Source organism: Nycticebus coucang, chromosome 7 (genome assembly GCF_027406575.1).
Source record: "Nycticebus coucang isolate mNycCou1 chromosome 7, mNycCou1.pri, whole genome shotgun sequence".
Classification (NCBI taxonomy): domain Eukaryota; kingdom Metazoa; phylum Chordata; class Mammalia; order Primates; family Lorisidae; genus Nycticebus; species Nycticebus coucang.
The window spans coordinates 17,908,985-17,927,632 of NC_069786.1; the positions used below are offsets into that span (position 1 = coordinate 17,908,985).

The following is an 18,648-nucleotide window of genomic DNA, read 5'->3' on the forward strand; positions in this document are numbered from 1 at the left end:
TAGTGTCGGCCACCAGGGGCAGCTGTCTGTCTCATTTCCAGACTTGCAAACCACCCTGCTGTCCCAGCCCCCAGCACTGCCCCAGGCCGCACTTCTCTTGAGCTTTCTGCCCTTTGGGACCTCTGTGGCCTCTCCTCTGCCAGCTTTCTGTATTCCTGAATGTGTGGACATCTCTTGTCCACTCTGCCCTTCCTTCCCAGCCTTTGTGCTTGTGGGCCTGGACCATTTCTATTCCCTTACTGCTATTTCAGAGGGGCTTCGGGGGAAATAGAGATAGAAGGATGAACTCAGTTTGCTATGTGTAACCAGAAGTCAGGAAATGTATTTTATCTTCTAAATTCTTACGCACTTTGTCTTCTGTCATCCAAAATGGTTTTTGTTTAACTATGACAGTTAAGTGGCCACACTTTTTATAAAGCAATATTCATATGAAGTTGATGCTTCTCCCACAACCTGTGTTCACCCCTCACACACCCCTCATTGGGCAGATGCCTGTTCTCAACAAGGCTCTACCAGCTCCCTCCACAGCCTCAAGAGTTCACCCAGGGGTCCCTGTCCCCTCTCTCCTTCACTGTTAAGGTCCCTCCAGGGTCTTGCCTACACTCTCAGGAGACTATAAATCCTAAGTGGCCCTCAGGATCTGTCTGATCCTGCCTCAGTTCTCAGGGCATTCCTGACACCCTTCAAGCATGTGGCTACACATTTATTAGCATGGCAAAGGGGTTTCCATGGAAACCAAATCTCAGGCCTCCACTCAGTACCTGGACAGGGGTAACTGATTGTTTTATTCCTTGTTGTGTGTTGAAAATTGAGTCCTCTCTTGGTGGCGCCTGTGGCTCAGTGAGTAGGGCGCCAGCCCCATATGCCGAGGGTGGTGGGTTCAAACCTGGCCCCGACCAAACTGCAACAAAAAAATAGCCGGGCATTGTGGCGGGTGCCTGTAGTCCCAGCTGCTCGGGAGGCTGAGGCAAGAGAATCGCACAAGCCCAAGAGTTAGAGGTTGCTGTGAGCCATGTGACGCCACGGCACTCTACTCGAGGGCGGTACAGTGAGACTCTGTCTCTAAAAAAAAAAAAAAAAGAAAAGAAAATTGAGTCCTCTCTCTTTTGCCCTCCCTTTATTTTTAATCCTCAGGTTCTCCAGCCATTTTTGTTGCTGCGTGGGCTCTCACTAGGCACTTTCTGGAAGATGTTGGGTAAGCTATTGGAAGGAGAGGGTAACAGTGTATTTGCCCAGTTTTTCAAATAGATGCTTCTTCGGAACTATGTGGGAAAGGCCTGTTTCTCACATTAAGGGCCACAGAATTCTCTGGAGTAATGCCCATCACTTCCCAGGGATGAGTTTCCAAATGGGCCATCTCTGGGCCTTGGCCATGCCGGCACTCTCCCAGGCCTCCCTGTCTTATTGCCCACCTGTCAGCTCTGCGCGTAGGTCAGGTGTCAGACCAGTGCTGCGTGACTCCAGTCAGCCATTGCTCTCCAGAAACTGGCCCACCTTTTCCTTCCTCCCGGGATCTCTCCCTCTTAGATGTCTCCCTAGCCCCACTGTTTAAGAGCCCTGCAAAGCCAGGATCTATAGAAGCCAGGCTTTGAGGGTGGAGGTAAGACACAGGGACTCACCTAAAAGTAGGCTTGTGGGAAACAAGTTTGGAAGAAGTTGAGATCGCATGATGCAGTGGAATTTGTTTTTTTAGGGGCAAAAAGACACAACCAGGCCGATGAGTACGCTAGGTCTGGTGAGGTATACAAGTGTCTTATAGTCCAAATTCAGCCCCAAGTAATTACTTCAAAATAATATTTATTTATTTTTATGATTTTTTTTAGAGATAGTCTCACTTTGTCGCCCTTGGTAGAGTACCATGGTGTCACAGCTCACAGCAACCTCCAGTTCTTGGGCTTAGATGATTCTTTTGCCTCAGCCTCCTGAGTAGCTGGGACTATAGGGGCTCACCATAACATCTGGCTATTTTTTGTTGCAGTTTGGCCGGGGCTGGGTTCCAACCCGCCATCCTTGGTATATGGGGCCGTTGCCCTACTCACTGAGCCACAGTCGCCACCCAAAATAAGTTGTTTTTTTTTTTTTTGAGGCAGAGTCTCAAGTTGTCACCCTGGTAGAGTGCCATGGCATCACAGCTCACAGCAACCTCCAGCTCTTGGGCTCAAGCAATTCTCTTGCCTCAGCCTCCCAAATAGCTGGGACTATAGGCGCCCACCAAAACGCCTGGCCTTTTTTTTGGTTGCAGTTGTCACTGTTGCTTAGCAGACCTGGGCCGGGCTCAAACCCGCCACCCTAGGTGTATGTGGCCAGCGCCCTTGCTGACTGAGCCACAGGCACCGCCCCCAAATAATTTTCAATTGGACAAATTCACTTAAAATAAAAAAAACCCTCAATTCTTGGCCTCTTTGGGAAAAAAAAAGGTGAAAAAGCTTATTAACATTTCCCATTTTACCTTGTGGCAAAATCAGCTGGAACAGGGTTGTGGCTGCCTGGGAACCCAGTTTGCCATGTATGTCCCATTCTGCGGTCTCATCCAGCCACTTCACTGATATCATCTCTCTGGCCTCTGCTGGCAGCTGACCTGCTGTCATGTTCCCTGTGAATTCCAACAAGGAGCTAGCATTGGGATCTGGGATCTCCCAGACTTGCACAGAGACAGGTGGCCACTTCCTTGGCTCCTGCAGCGCTCCTGGGCTGCCGGAGAGGGGCAGGTCCTAATGGTGCTGGGCACACACTGTGCAGAGCCACAGGATGGGTCTTTCATACCAAGGGCCACCTCAGGGAATATATTTTGCCAGCCAGCGTAGCCCCCACTCTTAACCATGTCTGTCTGTCCCTCCCACAGGTGCTGGGACATCAATGCCAATGCGTCTGTCTGGTGGGTCATTCGCGGGCCTGTGATCCTCTCCATCCTGGTGAGTGATCATCCTCCCCTGAGCTGGGGGTCAGCAAGAGAGATAAGAATTGGCCCCCAGGGGTTGAGGGCAGGCACACAGTGCCACCTCCAGGTTCCAGGAGGGATAAACCACAGCTTTCCAGAGGTTGGGGAGTGGCTGGGTGAGGGTGGGTGAAGGGCAGGCTGGAGGCAAGGGTTTGTGACTCCCTCTTTCTCTGGGGCAGCAGGTGAAGTGTGGTGAGCAGCATTCCTGTTCTAACCTGGCTTACTCCCACTGGCCCTAAATCCTTCCTTCACTGGTTCAGACCTGTGGGACTTGATCATTCTCCTGGACATTCTCTAGTGATGCTGGGACAAGTTGCTGAGCAGGGATGATAGGAGGAAGCCAGGCATGGCTGCGGAAAGCTGAGTCTAGGGACTTGGCAGTGATGGGGCAGGCCTGGAGGGGCAGAGCTTTTTAAAAATACACATAGCCAGGCTTGGCACTGGCCACATACACCCAGCCTGGCGGGTTCGACCCCAGCCCAGGCTAGCTAAACAACAATGACAACTGCAACCAAAAAATACCCGGGCATTGTGGCAGGTGCCTGTAGTCCCAGCTACTTGCGAGGCTGAGGCAAGAGAATCGTAAGCCCAAGAGTTGGAGGTTGCTGTGAGCTGTGACGCCGTGACACTCTACCGAGGGCGACAAAGTGAGACTGTCTAAAAAAATAAAATACAGATAGCCAGATATTCAGGCTCTCGTTGTTCTGGGAGGGGCCTGGGCCCTGGCCTTATTTTTAAGTGCCCAGGTGATTCTGCTCTGCACCAAGGTTGAGTCTGTGGGTGAAGGTAAGAACTGCGAGATGGAGCAGGAAGGACACATGTGGGATCGTTTCATAGATGGAATCAGCCCCACAGCTCAAACCTAAGGGCCGCCCAGCTCAGAGGGATGCCCAAGGCTGAAGAACCAGTTGACAGAGAGTTTTCTTCACAGGCTATGGGGAAAGGGGGGCTCACAAGACAGGGTGGCAGTCACCTAGTCAGGGTGGCTGGCTGGGTGGCCCCCTGGGGCCAGTTGGGAGAAGGGAGCCATTCCATGATAACCTGTTTTGTCCCCAAATAATTGAATTCACATCAAAAAATTGCAAAATACATTTTTAAGAAGGGAATGAAACCACTGATTGTCCTATCACCTATATACATGTTATGAACATGTTGTGTTTCCTTCCTGTATGTTTCTTTCAGCATACACAAACTTTTCTTTTCTTTTTTTTCTTTTGCAATTTTGGCCAGGGCCAGGCTTGAACCCACCCCCACCCCCACCCCCAGTATATGGGGCCGGCACCCTACTTCTTGAGCCACAGGTGCCGCCCAACTTTTCTTTTTTGAAACACTTAATATAGTTTAGTATTCAGTTGGGTTTTTTTTCACCTAGCAAAAGATATAAGCTCTCCGAGGTCACTTGAAAGTATCTGAGAAACTGATTTCTGTGGCTGCCTAATATCCCCACAGGGCGCTCTTCCTCCTTTAGTTAAAACCAGCCCTGCTGCTATTCTGAGATTTGGACAGCCCAGCCCTGGAGAACCCCAAATGGGGGACAACCAGTGCCAGTGTCCAAGGCTGGTATCAGAGAACTGTGAAGAACCACTGCTATAAAGCTGATTAGCTCTGACATCAGAAATGCAGAATCTAGCTGGGCGTGGTGGCTCCCACCTGTAGTGATTAAGGATGTCACGTGGGCACTCTTGAGGCAAAATATCTCCCCACCAACCTGTCATGTAGCCTGGAATTCCCCTACTCCAAAATAGGGTCATTCTCAGAATAATAAAGACTTGTTTTCGTCCGGCGCCTGTGGCTCAGTGAGCAGGGCGCCAGCCCCATATACCGAGGGTGGTGGGTTCAAACCCGGCCCAGGCCAAAATTGCAACAATAAAATAACTGGGCATTGTGGCAGGTGCCTGTAGTCCCAGCTACTCGGGAGACTGAGGCAAGAGAATCCCCTAAGCCCAGGAGCTGGAGGTTGCTGTGAGCTGTGTGATGCCACGGCAGTATACCATGGGCGATAAAGTGAAACTGTCTCACAGTTATGATTTAATAAAAAAATTAAAAAAAAAATAAACACCCAATAAACATATTAATGAAGAAAAAAAAAAAGTGAAACTGTCTCTATAAAAAAAAAAGACTTGTTTTCTTTTGCCTATTAAATACAACTGTAAAATAAACTAAATTAAATTGTCTTTATGAGTTGATACCATGCAGTCAGTCAGCTTAGAGGAAAATGTACAGAAAAGTTGCTGAGAAGCAGGATTTCCCAAGAAGCAGTGGTGAGCCAGGAGTCCTAGACAGCTGCTAATCCTGTGTCTTTTGGCGAGCGTCCCCGGCCCCAGGCTACTCATGGGCCCCAGGCTACTCATGTTAACAATGAGGGTGCTGGCTGGGTGATTCCATTGATCCCTGCTTCTGTAAAATGGTGCTAGAGCAGGTGGGTGAGAGGGGAACAGAGATGCTGCCATGCTGGGGTTGGGGGAGGGAGCATCAAAAGAAACAAAAAGATTGCATTCCTGTCCTTCAGGAAGTTATAATTGAATTAGCAGATAAGTGGGCACACACATAATTGACAGATGCATGCATTTGGTCCCTTTAAGATTTTTTTATTTTTTTTTGAGACAGAGGCTCAAGCTGTTGCACAGCAACCTCAAACTCTTGGGCTTAAGTTATTCTCTTGCCTCAGCCTCCCAAGTAGCTGGGACTATAGGCGCCCTCCACAATGCCCAGCTATTTTTTGGTTGCAGTTGTCATTGTTGTTTTAGCGGGCCCAGGCCAGGTTCAAACCTGCCAGCCGGGATGTATGTGGCTGGCGCCCTACTCACTGAGCTATGGGTGCTGCCACTTTAAGATATTTTTAAGTGGTCTTACACAATAAACACAATGAATCAAGAAAGAGATGTAATCAAGAGTGTTTTCCTGGAGCTTGTGATTGAGCTGCAAACTGGTCCCCAGAACCACAGCTTTAGCATCCCTTGGGACCTTGCAAATCACAGCTCCGCGCCTGTAGCTCAAGCAGCTAAGGCGCCAGCCATATACACCAGAGCTGGCCGGTTCTAATCCAGTCAAACAACAATAACAACTACAACCAAAACTAGCCAGGCATTGTGGCAGGCGCCTGTAGTCCCAGCTACTTGGGAGGCTAAGGCAAGAGAATTGCTTAAGCCCAGGAGTTGGAGGTTGCTGTGAGCTGTGATGCCACAACACTACCCAGGTGTTGAGGGTAGACAGCTTGAGGCTCTGTTTCAAAAAAAAAAAAAAAAAACTGCAAATCACTGGGCTTGGCTCCCATAGCTCAGTGAGTAGGGCGCCGGCCACATAACCTGGCCCAGTCTGCTAAACAACAATGACAACTGCAACCCAAAATAGCTGGGCGCTGTGGCAGGTGCCTGTAGTCCCAGCTACTTGGGAGGCTGAGGCAAGAGAGTTGCTTAAGCCCATGAGTTTGAGGTTCCTGTGAGCTGTAATGCCATGGCACTTAAGGGCAACATAATGAGACTCTGTTCAAAAAAAAATGCAAATTGGGCGGCGCCTGTGGCTCAGTGAGCAGGGCGCCGGCCCCATATACCGAGGGTGGAGGGTTCAAACCCAGCCCCGGCCAAACTGCAACCAAAAAATAGCTGGGCGTTGTGGCGGGCGCCTGTAGTCCCAGCTGCTCGGGAGGCTGAGGCAGGAGAATTGCCTAAGCCCAGGAGTTGGAGGTTGCTGTGAGCTGTGTGAGGCCACGGCACTCTACCAAGGGCCATAAAGTGAGACCCTGTCTCTACAAAAAAAAAAAAAAAAAATGCAAATTATTGGCCTCCACACCAGATTTAGTGAACTATAACCTGTAGGAGCCCAGCAATCTCTAGTCTGAACTTTGAAGAACTGCTGCTGTACAGCTGATCAGCTCTGACATTAGAAATGCAGAATCTGGCTGGGTGTAGTGGCTCACACCTATAATCCTAGCACTCTGGGAACCTAGGGAAGGAGGATTGTTTGAGACTAGCTTGAGCAAGAGTGAGACCCTGTTGCTGCTAAAAGTATAAAAATTACCCAGGTAGGATGGCACCTGTGGCTCAGTGAGTAGGGGGCTAGCCCCATATACTGAGGGTGGCAGGTTTGAACCCGGCCCTGGCCAAACTGCAACAAAAAAATAGCCAGGTGTTGTGGTGGGTGCCTGAGGCCAGAGAATCACCTAAGCCCAAGAGCTGGAGGTTTATCCAGGCATTGTGGTGGGCCCCTATGGTCCTAGCTACTTGGGAGGCTGAGGCAGGAGGATCACTTGAACCCAGGTGTCTAAGGTTGCTGTGAGCTAGGGTGATGCCGCTAGCCTAGGCAACAGAATGAAACTCTGTCTCAAAAAAAAAAAAAAAGAAAGAAAGAAAAAAAGGTGGGAGTCAAATAGAAAAAATTAGCCAGGCATCCCAGCTACTTGGGACGCTGAGGCAGGAAGATCATCACTTGAACCCAGGAGTTGGAGGTTGGTTACAGGGAGCTCTGATGACACACTGCACTCCAGCTCAGCCAACAGAGTAAGACCCTGCCTCAAATACAAAACAAACAGAATCTCAGGCTCTCAGGCCCACCCCAGAGCTGCATTTTAACAAGATCCCCAGGAAATCCCAATACTCTGCAAGTGTAAGTGATCTGCCCTGCAAATGAGCAGACTCGAGAGTGCCTGCAGCTCAGGGAGAGGAGGGAGTGTAGGCTCCCAGTCTGTTTCACCAGGATTCTGGGGGCACAGGCGGGCAGCAGCGATGTGCCAGCTGGCTGTGGTGTCTGCACTGCCTTCTCTGTCCTCAGCTCCAGGGGACCAGGCCAAGAGAGAGAGCTGGGAAAGCAAGACACCTACAGCCTCACCTCTGCCTTGTGTTTTGCAGATTAATTTCATCCTTTTCATAAACATTCTAAGAATCCTGATGAGAAAACTTAGAACCCAAGAAACAAGAGGAAATGAAGTGAACCATTATAAGTAAGTGGAGGGCGAAGACCAAGGCATTCGCAGTCAGCAAGCATTTACTGAACGCCTACTGTTTATGCTGCTGGGGCTAGCTATTATTGGAGACGGCTGTAAAAGAAAAAGTCATGGACCTGGTCCCAAGAAGTTTACAGTGTAAATGGGGACAAATGAGGGGAATGGGCCTGCTGGGAAGCCTCAGAGGCTGGAGAAATTAAGAAATTTGGGGTAGGAAGCCTGAAAGCAGAGCTCTTACCCTTGGGGCAAGGCTAGTGAATCTGAGGATAGGCTTTAGGAACCCAAATTCAGATGAATTTGTGTAGGTTCTGTTCATGTATTTTTCAGGAGAGAATGACCTTAGCTTTTTTTTTTTTTTTTGTAGAGACAGAGTTTCACTTTATTGCCCTCGGTAGAGTGCCGTGGCATCACACAGCTCACACAACCTCCAACTCCTGGGCTTAGGCGATTCTCCTGCCTCAGCCTCCCGAGTAGCTGGGACTACAGGCGCCCGCCACAACGCCCGGCTATTTTTTTGTTGCAGTTTGGCCGGGGCTGGGTTTGAACCCGCCACCCTTGGCATATGGGGCCGGCGCCCTGCTCACTGAGCCACAGGCGCCGCCCGACCTTAGCTTTTTAAGATGTGTGATCCAAATATACTTAAAATCTTTAAGATGTTAAAGGGAGATGCGTGCCAGGGCTGCCATAACCAAATACCACAGTCTGGTGGCTTAAACAACAGACAGTTTTCCTCACAGCTCTGGGGACAGTAAGACCAAGGCCTGGGTGTGGACAGGGTTGGTTTCTTTTGAGGTCTTTCTCCTTGGCCTTGCAGATGGCAGCCTTTTTACTGTGTCCTCACATGGTCTTTCCTCTGGGTATGGCCAGCCTGGTGTCTGTGGGTCCAAAATTTCTCTTCTTATAAGGACAAAGGATGATTAGAGTAGGGGCCACCCTACGGCCTCATTTTAACTTAGCCACCTCTTTAGAGACCCACTTCCTATCTCACATTCTGAGATACTGGGGCTGATGCCTACAACACATGAATGGGGCGTTGGGACACAGTTCAGCCTATAACAAATATTAAAGACAAAGTATCCAACAGAGCTTTTCCCTGGGTATTTTGAATTTGAGAGTAGCAGCAGTCCAGAATCCTTGGTATCAGATTTCCTTCCACATCTCTCTAGGCACAGGCTCCAAAGTTGGATGGAGCTTGGGATCCGGCAAATAGTTGTCAAATGAAAGACAGGACGCCCAGTTACCTTTGAATTTGGGGTAAACAACAAATAGTTTTTTAGTACTTATACCCATCCCCAAAGGTTTTCGTTGTTCATATGAAATTCAAATTTAACTGGGCATCTTATACTTTTATTTGCTAAATTTGGCAACCCTAATCTGGGGAACAAAATACAAGACCTTCACTTTATAAGTATTTATTATCTAACCAAAGGAAAGCTGGCTTTGCTTATATGATGTTAGACAGAGTGGCAGTAGTAAGGTACATAATTTGTAAATAAATAAGTGGGTAGGGCAGCGCCTGTAGCTCAGTGAGTAGGGCACTGACCCCATATACCAAGGGTAGCAGGTTCGAACCGGGCCCCGGCCAAACTGCAACAAAAAATAGCCGACCATTGTGGCAGGCGCCTATAGTCCCAGCTACTCTGGAGGCTGAGGCAAGAGAATCGCTTAAGCCCAAGTGTTGGAGGTTGCTGTGAGTTGTGACACCACAGTACTCAACCGAGGGCGACATAATGAGACTCTGACTCAAAATAAATAAATAGGTATTGATTTATGTTTGTTTTTTAACTGATATAAGTATGTGATCAGAAAGTTCTGGGATTGGCCATGAGTTGATAAGTGTTGCATCTGGGTGATGGGTACATGGGAGTTAGAAACTTTTCAAAATAAAAAGGAAAAACAAAAATGTTTGGGGACATGGTTGCCAAGCGTCAGCAATCAGGCAGGGAAGTGGCAAAGTCATGTGGAGACTGGAGGGGGCTGGAGGGAGGCTGAGCAGGAGGCTGCAGCACATCTCTCTGTCCCCAGGCGCCTGGCAAAGTCCACCCTCTTGCTGATCCCCCTCTTTGGCATCCACTACATCGTTTTCGCCTTCTCCCCAGAGGACGCCATGGAGATCCAGCTATTTTTTGAATTGGCCCTTGGTTCATTCCAGGTAAATTTAGGGGCTGTGAATGCCAGCTAAAACTCTGTCCTTAGAGAGAAATGGAGGCCATTGATACACCATGGTCTTCCTGAAGTCCAGCAGACTTTTCATTTGGCAGAGATCCAGGGAAAGCAGGGGTAGGACCTGCCCATGCTGTGTGACCCCAAGTGGGACCCATGGCCCTACTAGTCAAATGGAGGTGGGAGATAAAATTGACAGACTGTGGGCGGACATGGGAGCACTCTGAGAGGCCCAGGCATTTGAGGTTTGAGTTTGAGGTTGCAGTGGGCTATGATGATGCCACTGCACTCCAGCCAGGGTGACAGAACAGAGACTCTGTCTTAAAAAAACAACAACACATGGGCAGTGCCTGTGGCTCAAGGAGTAGGGTGCCGGTCCCATATGCCAGAGGTGGTGGGTTCAAACCCAGCCCCGGCCAAAAACCACACACAAAAAAAACACACACACACACAAACTACTGAGAGCCTAGGGGTTGACTCCAGGAAGAACAAAAAGGAAAAGTATTCCCAGTACACTGTATTATATACAGATCTCAAAAGCATATCCATAGTCAAAATAATGTCAGTGATGATGGCCAAGTCATCAAAAGACCAAGCAGGAAGATGGTATGTGGGAGGGTGTTTAAACCGTCCATCTTCATACTGGGAAATCCACAAGAAGCAGTATCAGCAGCATATTATTTAGTATCAGGAGAATTTCAAGTAATAAGTGTCCCTGAAAAACAGGAAATGGGGGCAGGGGTATCAGGAGGCTACTGAGTTTTTTTTACCAAGAATCACTTGACTCCTCAAAAACATGTGTATACACAAGTTATTAATAATAATTATTGGCTCAGCACCCGTAGCGCAGTGGTTATGGCTCCAGCCACATACACTGAGGGTGGCAGGTTCTAACCTGGCCTGGGCTGGCTACACAACAATAACAACTTCAACAAAAATAGCCGGGCGTTGTGGCGGGTGCCTGTAGTCCCAGCTACTCGGGAGGCTGAGGCAAGAGAATCGCTTAAGCCCAGGAGCTGGAGGTTGCTGTCAGCTGTGTGAGGCCACGGCACTCTACCGAGGGCCATAAAGTGAGACTCTGTCTCTACAAAAAAAAAAAAAAAAAAAAACAAAGTAAATGTTTGTACAGAGGGAGTTTTAATGTGAATCCCAGCCTTTACAATGTCATTTGTTTATTTGCTCATAGCTATTTCCTTCCAAAAGCAATGTTAATGTCCCTTTCAGGAGAAACATACAGAAGACAAAAATTAAGTAGATGAAGAATCAGAAAAAAGAATATAAAGATAGTGGAGGCCAGGCGTGGTGGCTCACACCTGTAATCCTAGCACTTTGGGAGGCTAAGGCAGGCAGATGGCTTGAGGTCAGGAATTCAAGACCAGTCTGAACAACAGCAAGACCCTATCTCTACAAATTTTGTTTTTAAATTGCCAGGCTTGCTGGTGCTTGCCCATACTTAGTCCCAGCTACTCAGGAGGCTGAGGAAGCAGGATCACTTGAACCCAGGAGTTAGAAGCTGCAGTGAGCTATGATGACACCTCTGTACTTGGCAAGAAAGCGAGACTGTCTCAAAAAAAAAAAGATGATTGAGTTCATGTACAGAAACAAATCTGAGAAAGTCCTGTAAAGGTAGGAGAGGTGGGTCATAAGTTTGGTTTGGAGCTTCCGGTAGCCAAAGCAAAGACAGAAAGAATCTGTTTCAAGATTAATGGTATCGGGCGGCGCCTGTGGCTCAGTGAGTAGGGCGCCAGCCCCATATGCCGAGGGTGGCGGGTTCAAACCCAGCCCCGGCCAAACTGCAACCAAAAAATAGCCGGGCGTTGTGGCGGGCGCCTGTAGTCCCAGCTGCTCGGGAGGCTGAGGCAAGAGAATCGCGTAAGCCCAAGAGTTAAGAGGTTGCTGTGAGCCGTGTGACGCAACGGCACTCTACCCGAGGGCGGTACAGTGAGACTCTGTCTCTACAAAAAAAAAAAAAAGATTAATGGTATCCATAAGATGCCCAGCTTGGGCAACATAGGGAGACTCAGTCTCTTAAAAGTATATATACATTCTTGTTGTCTTTTGTTTCTTTTTGAGACAGGGTTGCCCTGGGTAGAGTGCTATGGCATCATAGCTCAAAACAACTTGAAACTCTTGGGTTCAAGTGATCCTCTTGCCTCAGCCTCCCAAGTAGTTGGGACTACCAGCACCTGCCACAACGCCTGGCTGGTTTTTCTGTTTTTAGTAGAGATGGGGTTTTACTCTTGGTCAGTATGGTCTCCAACTCCTGAGCTCAAGCAATCCACCACCTGCCTCGGCCTCCCAGAGTGCTAGGATCACAGGAGTGAGCCACCACACCCAGCCCTTGTCATTCTTAATGGTGATCGAATAACTGGAATTTAGTAAACTTGCTGGCTTGTGTGAGGCTGGCCCTGTATACACTTGGAGCACAGCTTCCTTCTTCTGAACAGTGAAGATGCATCCTTGGATCCCAGGACAGGTGAGACTCAGGCAAGCTGCTGGCTCTGAGTCAAGTACACAGAGTTCCAGGCCCCTAAACCCCACTGTGACTCAGTTCCCTTACCTGCAAAGTGAGGATCCCCCGACTTACCTACAAGGGCTTTTTCAGGATTAAATGAAGCCCCTGGAACCTAGAATCCTTTAGGCTGGCTAGGCCCACCCGTGCTCCATATCCAGGTTTATGTCAAAACCTGCCTGTAAGTGCCTTTTGTCCCCCCCTGACAGTGGCTCCCACATGGTGAGGCTCGTTTGTTGCAACTGTCTGGAGATCTTTAAACTGTCTGGACATGCTGATGCTCCCACCTCTAGACATATTATGCATTTGGGGAGTACAGCCTGGGCAAGAACTCCCAGGTCATCCTAATGTGCAGCAAAATTTGGAAGCCACTGCCCTAAGTTTTCCTACCCCTCAAATAGTCCTCATTGTCTATAGCAATCACTGATGCCCCAAATTCTAAAGCAAACCCTTCTAGTTTCATCACTAAGTTTTGTTAAAATGCCAATTTCCCCGAGCATTCATACATATTAAACCTACCATAGACTTAATTCAGAGGGTTGGCTCATCACCTTTTAGGATCCCTTCTGGTGTGGCAAGTAGCTACGGGCAGGCCTGGGTGGGACTAAGCAGGAGGGGTTGGGCCACCTAAGGTGAGAGCTGTGGCACTCAGGCCTCTGTGGGGGAGACTGAGGGCAGTCCTGTAAGAGAGAGAAGGGGGGCCCAGGTGCATCCCTGAGAGAGGGGGTGGACAGGGAGGACATGCTGCAAAGAACCACTTCCCATTGGTCCAACAGGCTTCTTAGGCTTGAATCAGGCATCCCAGACTGGAGTCCCTCCCATGGCAGGGTTCTGTGCTAGGGTCTTGGGGACAACATCAGGGAGATAGGGAGCTCCAAATACTAGGGAGGGAGGCACAGACTCCACTGTGCCAGGGAACATCAAGTCCTGGCCATGGAGATGCATCCACCCATCCATTAAGCAGGGAGGTCAAACCCCACTGCTGACTGGCCGGGATCTGTACATAGTTAGTTCTGAGCACGTTAGTGGGTTTTTGTTTGTTTTGAGACTGAGTCTCAAGCTGTTGCTCTCGGTACTGGGTAGAGTGTTGTGGCGTCATAGCTCACAGCAACTTCAAACTCTTAGGCTTAAGCAATCCTCTTGTGTCAGACTCCCAAGTATCTGGGACTACAGGAGCCTGCCACAACACCCCGCTATTTTTTTGTTGCAGTTGTCATTGTTGTTTTTTAGCTGGCCTGGTCCAGGTTTGAACCCATCGGCCTTGGTGTATGTGGCCAGTGCTCTACCCACTGAGCTATGGGAACTGCCAGTTTTTCACTGTGAATTTGCCCATGTTTAAACAGCTTCAGATTTTCAGCTTATCTTGAAAAAGACTACACTGAGAGGGCCCAGGGTTTCATTTGCAGAGCCAGTGGGGTGGGCAGATTTCAGGTGCCCATACTCCTGGTTCCTCCTCAATGGTTCACCTTACTCAGTTGAACTGCCCATCCCTGCCGGCTGCAGTTAGCAGCCCCTACCTTACTGTTCCTGACACCATGCGTGTTCAGGGGCCTGTGCTAGACACCAGGGATAACGGCTGAAACAGAACCCATCTTTAGCCCCAAGGAGCTCAGTCTAAGGGTGGTGCAGACAAAGCCAGGGGTGCTGTGGGCAGCCCACAAGAGGTGGCCTAAGTTCCCTCAAGGAAAGAAAGGGAGGTTGGGAAGAGAGCTTGGAGCTAGGGATTAAGGACTCGGGTAGGAGGTTGGCCAGCTGTCCAAGACTGGGCACTGACGCACCTACACTGACCCTGCTGCCTCTGTTCCCCTGGCAGGGACTGGTGGTAGCTGTCCTTTACTGCTTCCTCAACAGGGAGGTGAGTAATCATGGGCTGCCCCTGGGAGCTCCTAGTCACTGGCTGCTGGTTTAGGAGCTACCTGGGAAGGGTGGTGGGAGGGGGTGGAAAGAGCAGGGAGTGGCCTGGGCCTTACAGCAAGGTGCTTGGCCGTTCTTCCAGGAGTCTGAGCTCACTTACAGTAACAGCAGAACCACCTGGAAGGCTTGTTAAAACAAGTGCTGGGGGCTGAGCACAGTGGCTCATGCTTGTAATCCTAGCATTCTGGGAAGCCGAGGCCGGTGGATTGCCAGAGCTCATGAGTTCAAGACCAGTCTGAGCAAGAGAGACCTTATCTCTACTAAAAATAGAAAAACTACACAGGTATGGTGGCAGGTGCCTGTAGTCCCAGCTACTTTAGAGGCTGAGACAAGAAGCTCACTTGAGCCAAAGAGTTTGAGGTTGCCGTAAGCTATGAAGCCGTGAGTCTGACTCAGAAGGAAAATAAAAATTGCTGGACCCTACTCCTAGCTTCTGATTCAGTACAAATTGATTCTGTAGTTCTGGGCTGGGGTCTGAGGAACTGTTTTTTTAACAAGCACTCCAGGTGATTCTTGGCCATGGGTATGTCAGTTCAGCAAACACAGAACCCAACCAGAGCCCAGGCTTGACTGTCCTGCTGGTGGCTCGGGGTGGTCTTGGTCACTGCCCTTCCCTGGGCTTCAGTCTTGCCACACATGAAACAGGCAACTGGAAGAAACTCTTGCAGCTCAGTCAGTCCTCCGAGGCTGCCACGTGAGTGTTGACTCCCCAGGAGCAGCACACTCACCTTGGGGACTCTGGCCTGAGAGGCTCAGGGCCCACAGAAGCAGCTACGTGGGCAACGTTAAATACAGTGTTGAATAGGGGCGGCGCCTGTGGCTCAGTGAGTAGGGCGCTGGTCCCATATGCCAAGGGTGGCGGGTTCAAACCCGGCCCCGGCCAAACTGCAACAAAAAAATAGCCGGGCATTGTGGCGGGCGCCTGTAGTCCCAGCTGCTCGGGAGGCTGAGGCAAGAGAATCGCGTGAGCCCAAGAGTTAGAGGTTGCTGTGAGCCGTGTGACGCCACGGCACTCTACCCGAGGGCGGTACAGTGAGACTCTGTCTCTACAAAAAAAAAAAAAAAAAAAAAAAAAATACAGTGTTGAATAAAGTTAAGCCTTTCTGTGATTGTTGACCTGGTTTGCCACACTTGAATGGGAATGATGATGTTTTCAAAAAACCAAGTATCAAAGTTTGGGCTGCTCCATTTGGGGATTGTAAATGAATTTCCAAAGAGAAATTCCCTGGATCCCAGAGGAGCTGAGCTTGGGCACCTTCACGGGAGTGTCTAGTTGTCCCACGTATATATAGATTTGGATGTGTGAGTTCTGGAGTTTGGGGAACAAACCACAAGTCCTTTTGTTGGGGCACAATGTAATGAGGTTATGGGCATTAAGTGTCTGGGGGTAGAAAGGGCCCTCAATACCTACTTAATAGAGGGGCTGGAAATGGTCAATCTGAGTGGCCTGCAAGTGATGGGACAGCAGGACTGGCGGAGGGGGCAGGAGTGGCAGCACCTGTGTGCCCCAGGGGAGTGTGTAGAGTTCTGGGCACCAGACTCTCCTCTCCTGGGCTGAGAGCTGTCTCTGGGGCAGGTGCAGCTGGAGGTCCAGAAGAAGTGGCAGCAGTGGCACCTCCGTGAGTTCCCGCTGCACCCTGTGGTCCTCAGTTTCTTCAGCAATGGCACCAAGGCCGGCCCCTCGGAGCAGAGCTGGAGCACTTGCAGGGCCAGCATCATCTGAGAGGCTGGAGCAGGACCGCCCATGCATAGAGGCTGAGATGCGTCCTGAGAGAGCTGGACACTGCTCTGGGACAGCCCATCTTCCCAGCAGACACTCTGCTCTCTCCTGTGTGGGTCCCTTACAACTGAAGGGACTTGGGGCATGAGGCCCTGGGATTAGTCTGTTACTCTGGGAAGAGCAACTCAGGCATCCCAGAAGGGAATAGAGAAATAAATGAGACTTGGGATGAGATCTGGTCTGTTGGTCCTTCTACCTTGGTGCAGGTAAAGGAGTATATGCCCTGTAGGAGGAGGGGTCCTCCCTGGTCCCAGCTCTTGATTTTTAGAACCAAGCCCAGGCAAAGTGAGAAATCAAGGCTATTGGCAAATCTTGTCCTTCACTGCAACTCACCTGTATAGTTGCTCTCACATGAGCCAAATTAATCTGATAAAGTCATAATGGAGGCCAGGGCAGCCTAAAGCCCCCCAGCCCCTTTTAGTGTTCCTGACATGGTGTGAAGTACAACCTTGTTCTTCCTGCCCTTTCATAGGTGTCCTCAGCCTGGGAGGCAAATGCAGCAGAAAATGGGACAAGATCCTATTTTACACCTTAGATCCCACACCAAGACGCCATACTCGCCCACACTATTTAGCAAGGAGGTGGAGTTCAGTCCAGAACCTTTGACTTCAAAGACCCATGCCCAAGGCCATGTCTGTTCTCTCTTTCCTCACCAAGCTCTTGTGGACTTGAGTCTCAGCCTTCACATTGGCTGTTGATTCCTTTGAGTATTTGGACTCCCTGTCCCCAAGTAAGGACAGAGGATTAAGTATTTGAACCCTACTAGTGCACAGGGGGTAGCATTCTGGGAAGTAGAGATAATCCCCCCCAACCCCCCACCCCCACTCCTTCACTCCCCCCACTTTACACCTTTTTAAGAGACAGAGTCTCACTTTGTCGCCTTTGGGAGAGTGCTGTGGCGTCAACAGCTTACAGCAACCTCCAGTTCTTGGGCTTAGGTGATTCTCTTGCCTCAGCCTCCCGAGTAGCTGGGACTACAGGCGCCTGCCATGCCTGGCTATTTTTTGTTGCAGTTTGGCCGGGGATGGGTTTGAACCCACCTCCCTCGGTATATAGGGCCGGAGCCCTACTCACTGAGCCACAGGCACTGCCCCGCGCCTCATAGGCTGTTCTGGGTTCCCACTTCCCAGGCGAAGGTGCAGCCTGTGGGTTAATGAGCTCTGCTACAGAGCCAAGCAGTCCACAAAAACCTTTCTGGGGTTACCTCAGGACTCCATCCAGCTTTAGATCCCACACCTTACATACTAGGCCACACTGCCTCATGACTGTGCACTTGGGAATAAGAATTTTTAAAAAGCACAAGAGATAGCTACAGGCAATCAGCCCAGCACAGGAAGGGGACTTGAAGTGACAAGGTCAAGACAAAGACCAAAAACCCATGCCAGTGGATGGTGCCTGTGGCTAAGTGCGTAGGGCGCCCGCCCCATATACTGAGGATGGCGGGTTCGAACCTGGCCCCGGCCAAACTGCAACCAAAAAATAGCTGGGGCGTTGTGGTGGGCACCTGTAGTCCCAGCTACTCAGGAGGCTGAGGCAAGAAAATCGCCTAAGCCCAGGAGTTGGAGGTTGCTGTGAGCTGTGACACCACACTCTACTGAGGGTGATAAAGTGAGACTCTGTCTCTAAAAAAAAAAACCATGCAATCCATAGAAGCTAGAATGAATCACAAAATGCCAGAATTTACCCAGTTGGGGAGTGGAAGGGGTAACTGTAGAACAAAATGGACTGAGGGCAAGAAGCCTCACCTACTTCTGGGCAGATAAGGGGCTGGAAAGGGAGCCAAGTGATTAACTAAAATGCAGAGCTGCTGGTAAGGATGGAAATCTCCACTGGTTCCTGGCCCCCTTCACCTCCACTCATCCCCAGGACAGTTGTTAATCATTACCCAAGTTCTGGCTGTTCCCTTCACCCCCTGTGGAGTCTAACAAATCCAGATTGTGCTCTTTGAAATGTGTTCTAGGATAAGGAATGGTACCCTAAGGCTGCTATCTGACCCTTATAAAAGATAAACACGCACACACACTGGCCTTGGGGAGGACTGTGTATTTTGAAGTCAAGTGGGTTCCTGGGGGGTGGGGGGGGGACTTGCTGAAGAGCTCCTTCTCCAAGGAGAAACAAAACCCACCTTACCGCAGGATTCTGACAGGCAGAGTGCCCAGACAGGACAACCAGCTGCTACAAGTTAGGGTTATCCAGGGTTTGTGAAGTTCCCACAAAAGACAGGGGTCAAACCAAGTCAAAAGGTTTGAAAACTAATATGTGCAAGACATTCTGAGGGTGTCTTGAGCTCTGCCTCCTTGACATGGGCAAAGCTAAAGTCAGGACATACACGTGAAGGACCTTTGAGTTGGTGGAAGAAAGTCCGAGGCAGTGACTAGACCCTTAGCTGCAAGAATGACACA

The 18,648-nt window shown here is 49.8% G+C and overlaps 1 protein-coding gene across 6 annotated transcripts in view; it reads left to right on the forward strand.

Annotated features, from left to right (window-relative positions):
• The window catches only part of SCTR (secretin receptor), an 85,211-nt gene extending 68,791 nt beyond the window's left edge, over nt 1–16,420 (forward strand). For 4 of the 6 annotated variants that reach the window (XM_053598055.1, XM_053598056.1, XM_053598059.1 and 1 more), the window contains 6 exons: nt 1,135–1,195; nt 2,843–2,912; nt 7,783–7,874; nt 9,903–10,029; nt 14,366–14,407; nt 16,043–16,420. In XM_053598055.1, coding sequence (XP_053454030.1) covers nt 1,135–1,195; nt 2,843–2,912; nt 7,783–7,874; nt 9,903–10,029; nt 14,366–14,407; nt 16,043–16,189 — 539 coding nt within the window. In that variant the 3' untranslated portion in view covers nt 16,190–16,420. Of the gene's footprint in view, nt 1–1,134; nt 1,196–2,842; nt 2,913–7,782; nt 7,875–9,902; nt 10,030–14,365; nt 14,408–14,749; nt 15,265–16,042 lie in introns of those variants that run through there. The other 2 variants (XM_053598057.1, XM_053598060.1) reach the window with 2 other exon arrangements.
• Nucleotides 16,421–18,648: the final 2,228 nt, after the last annotated feature.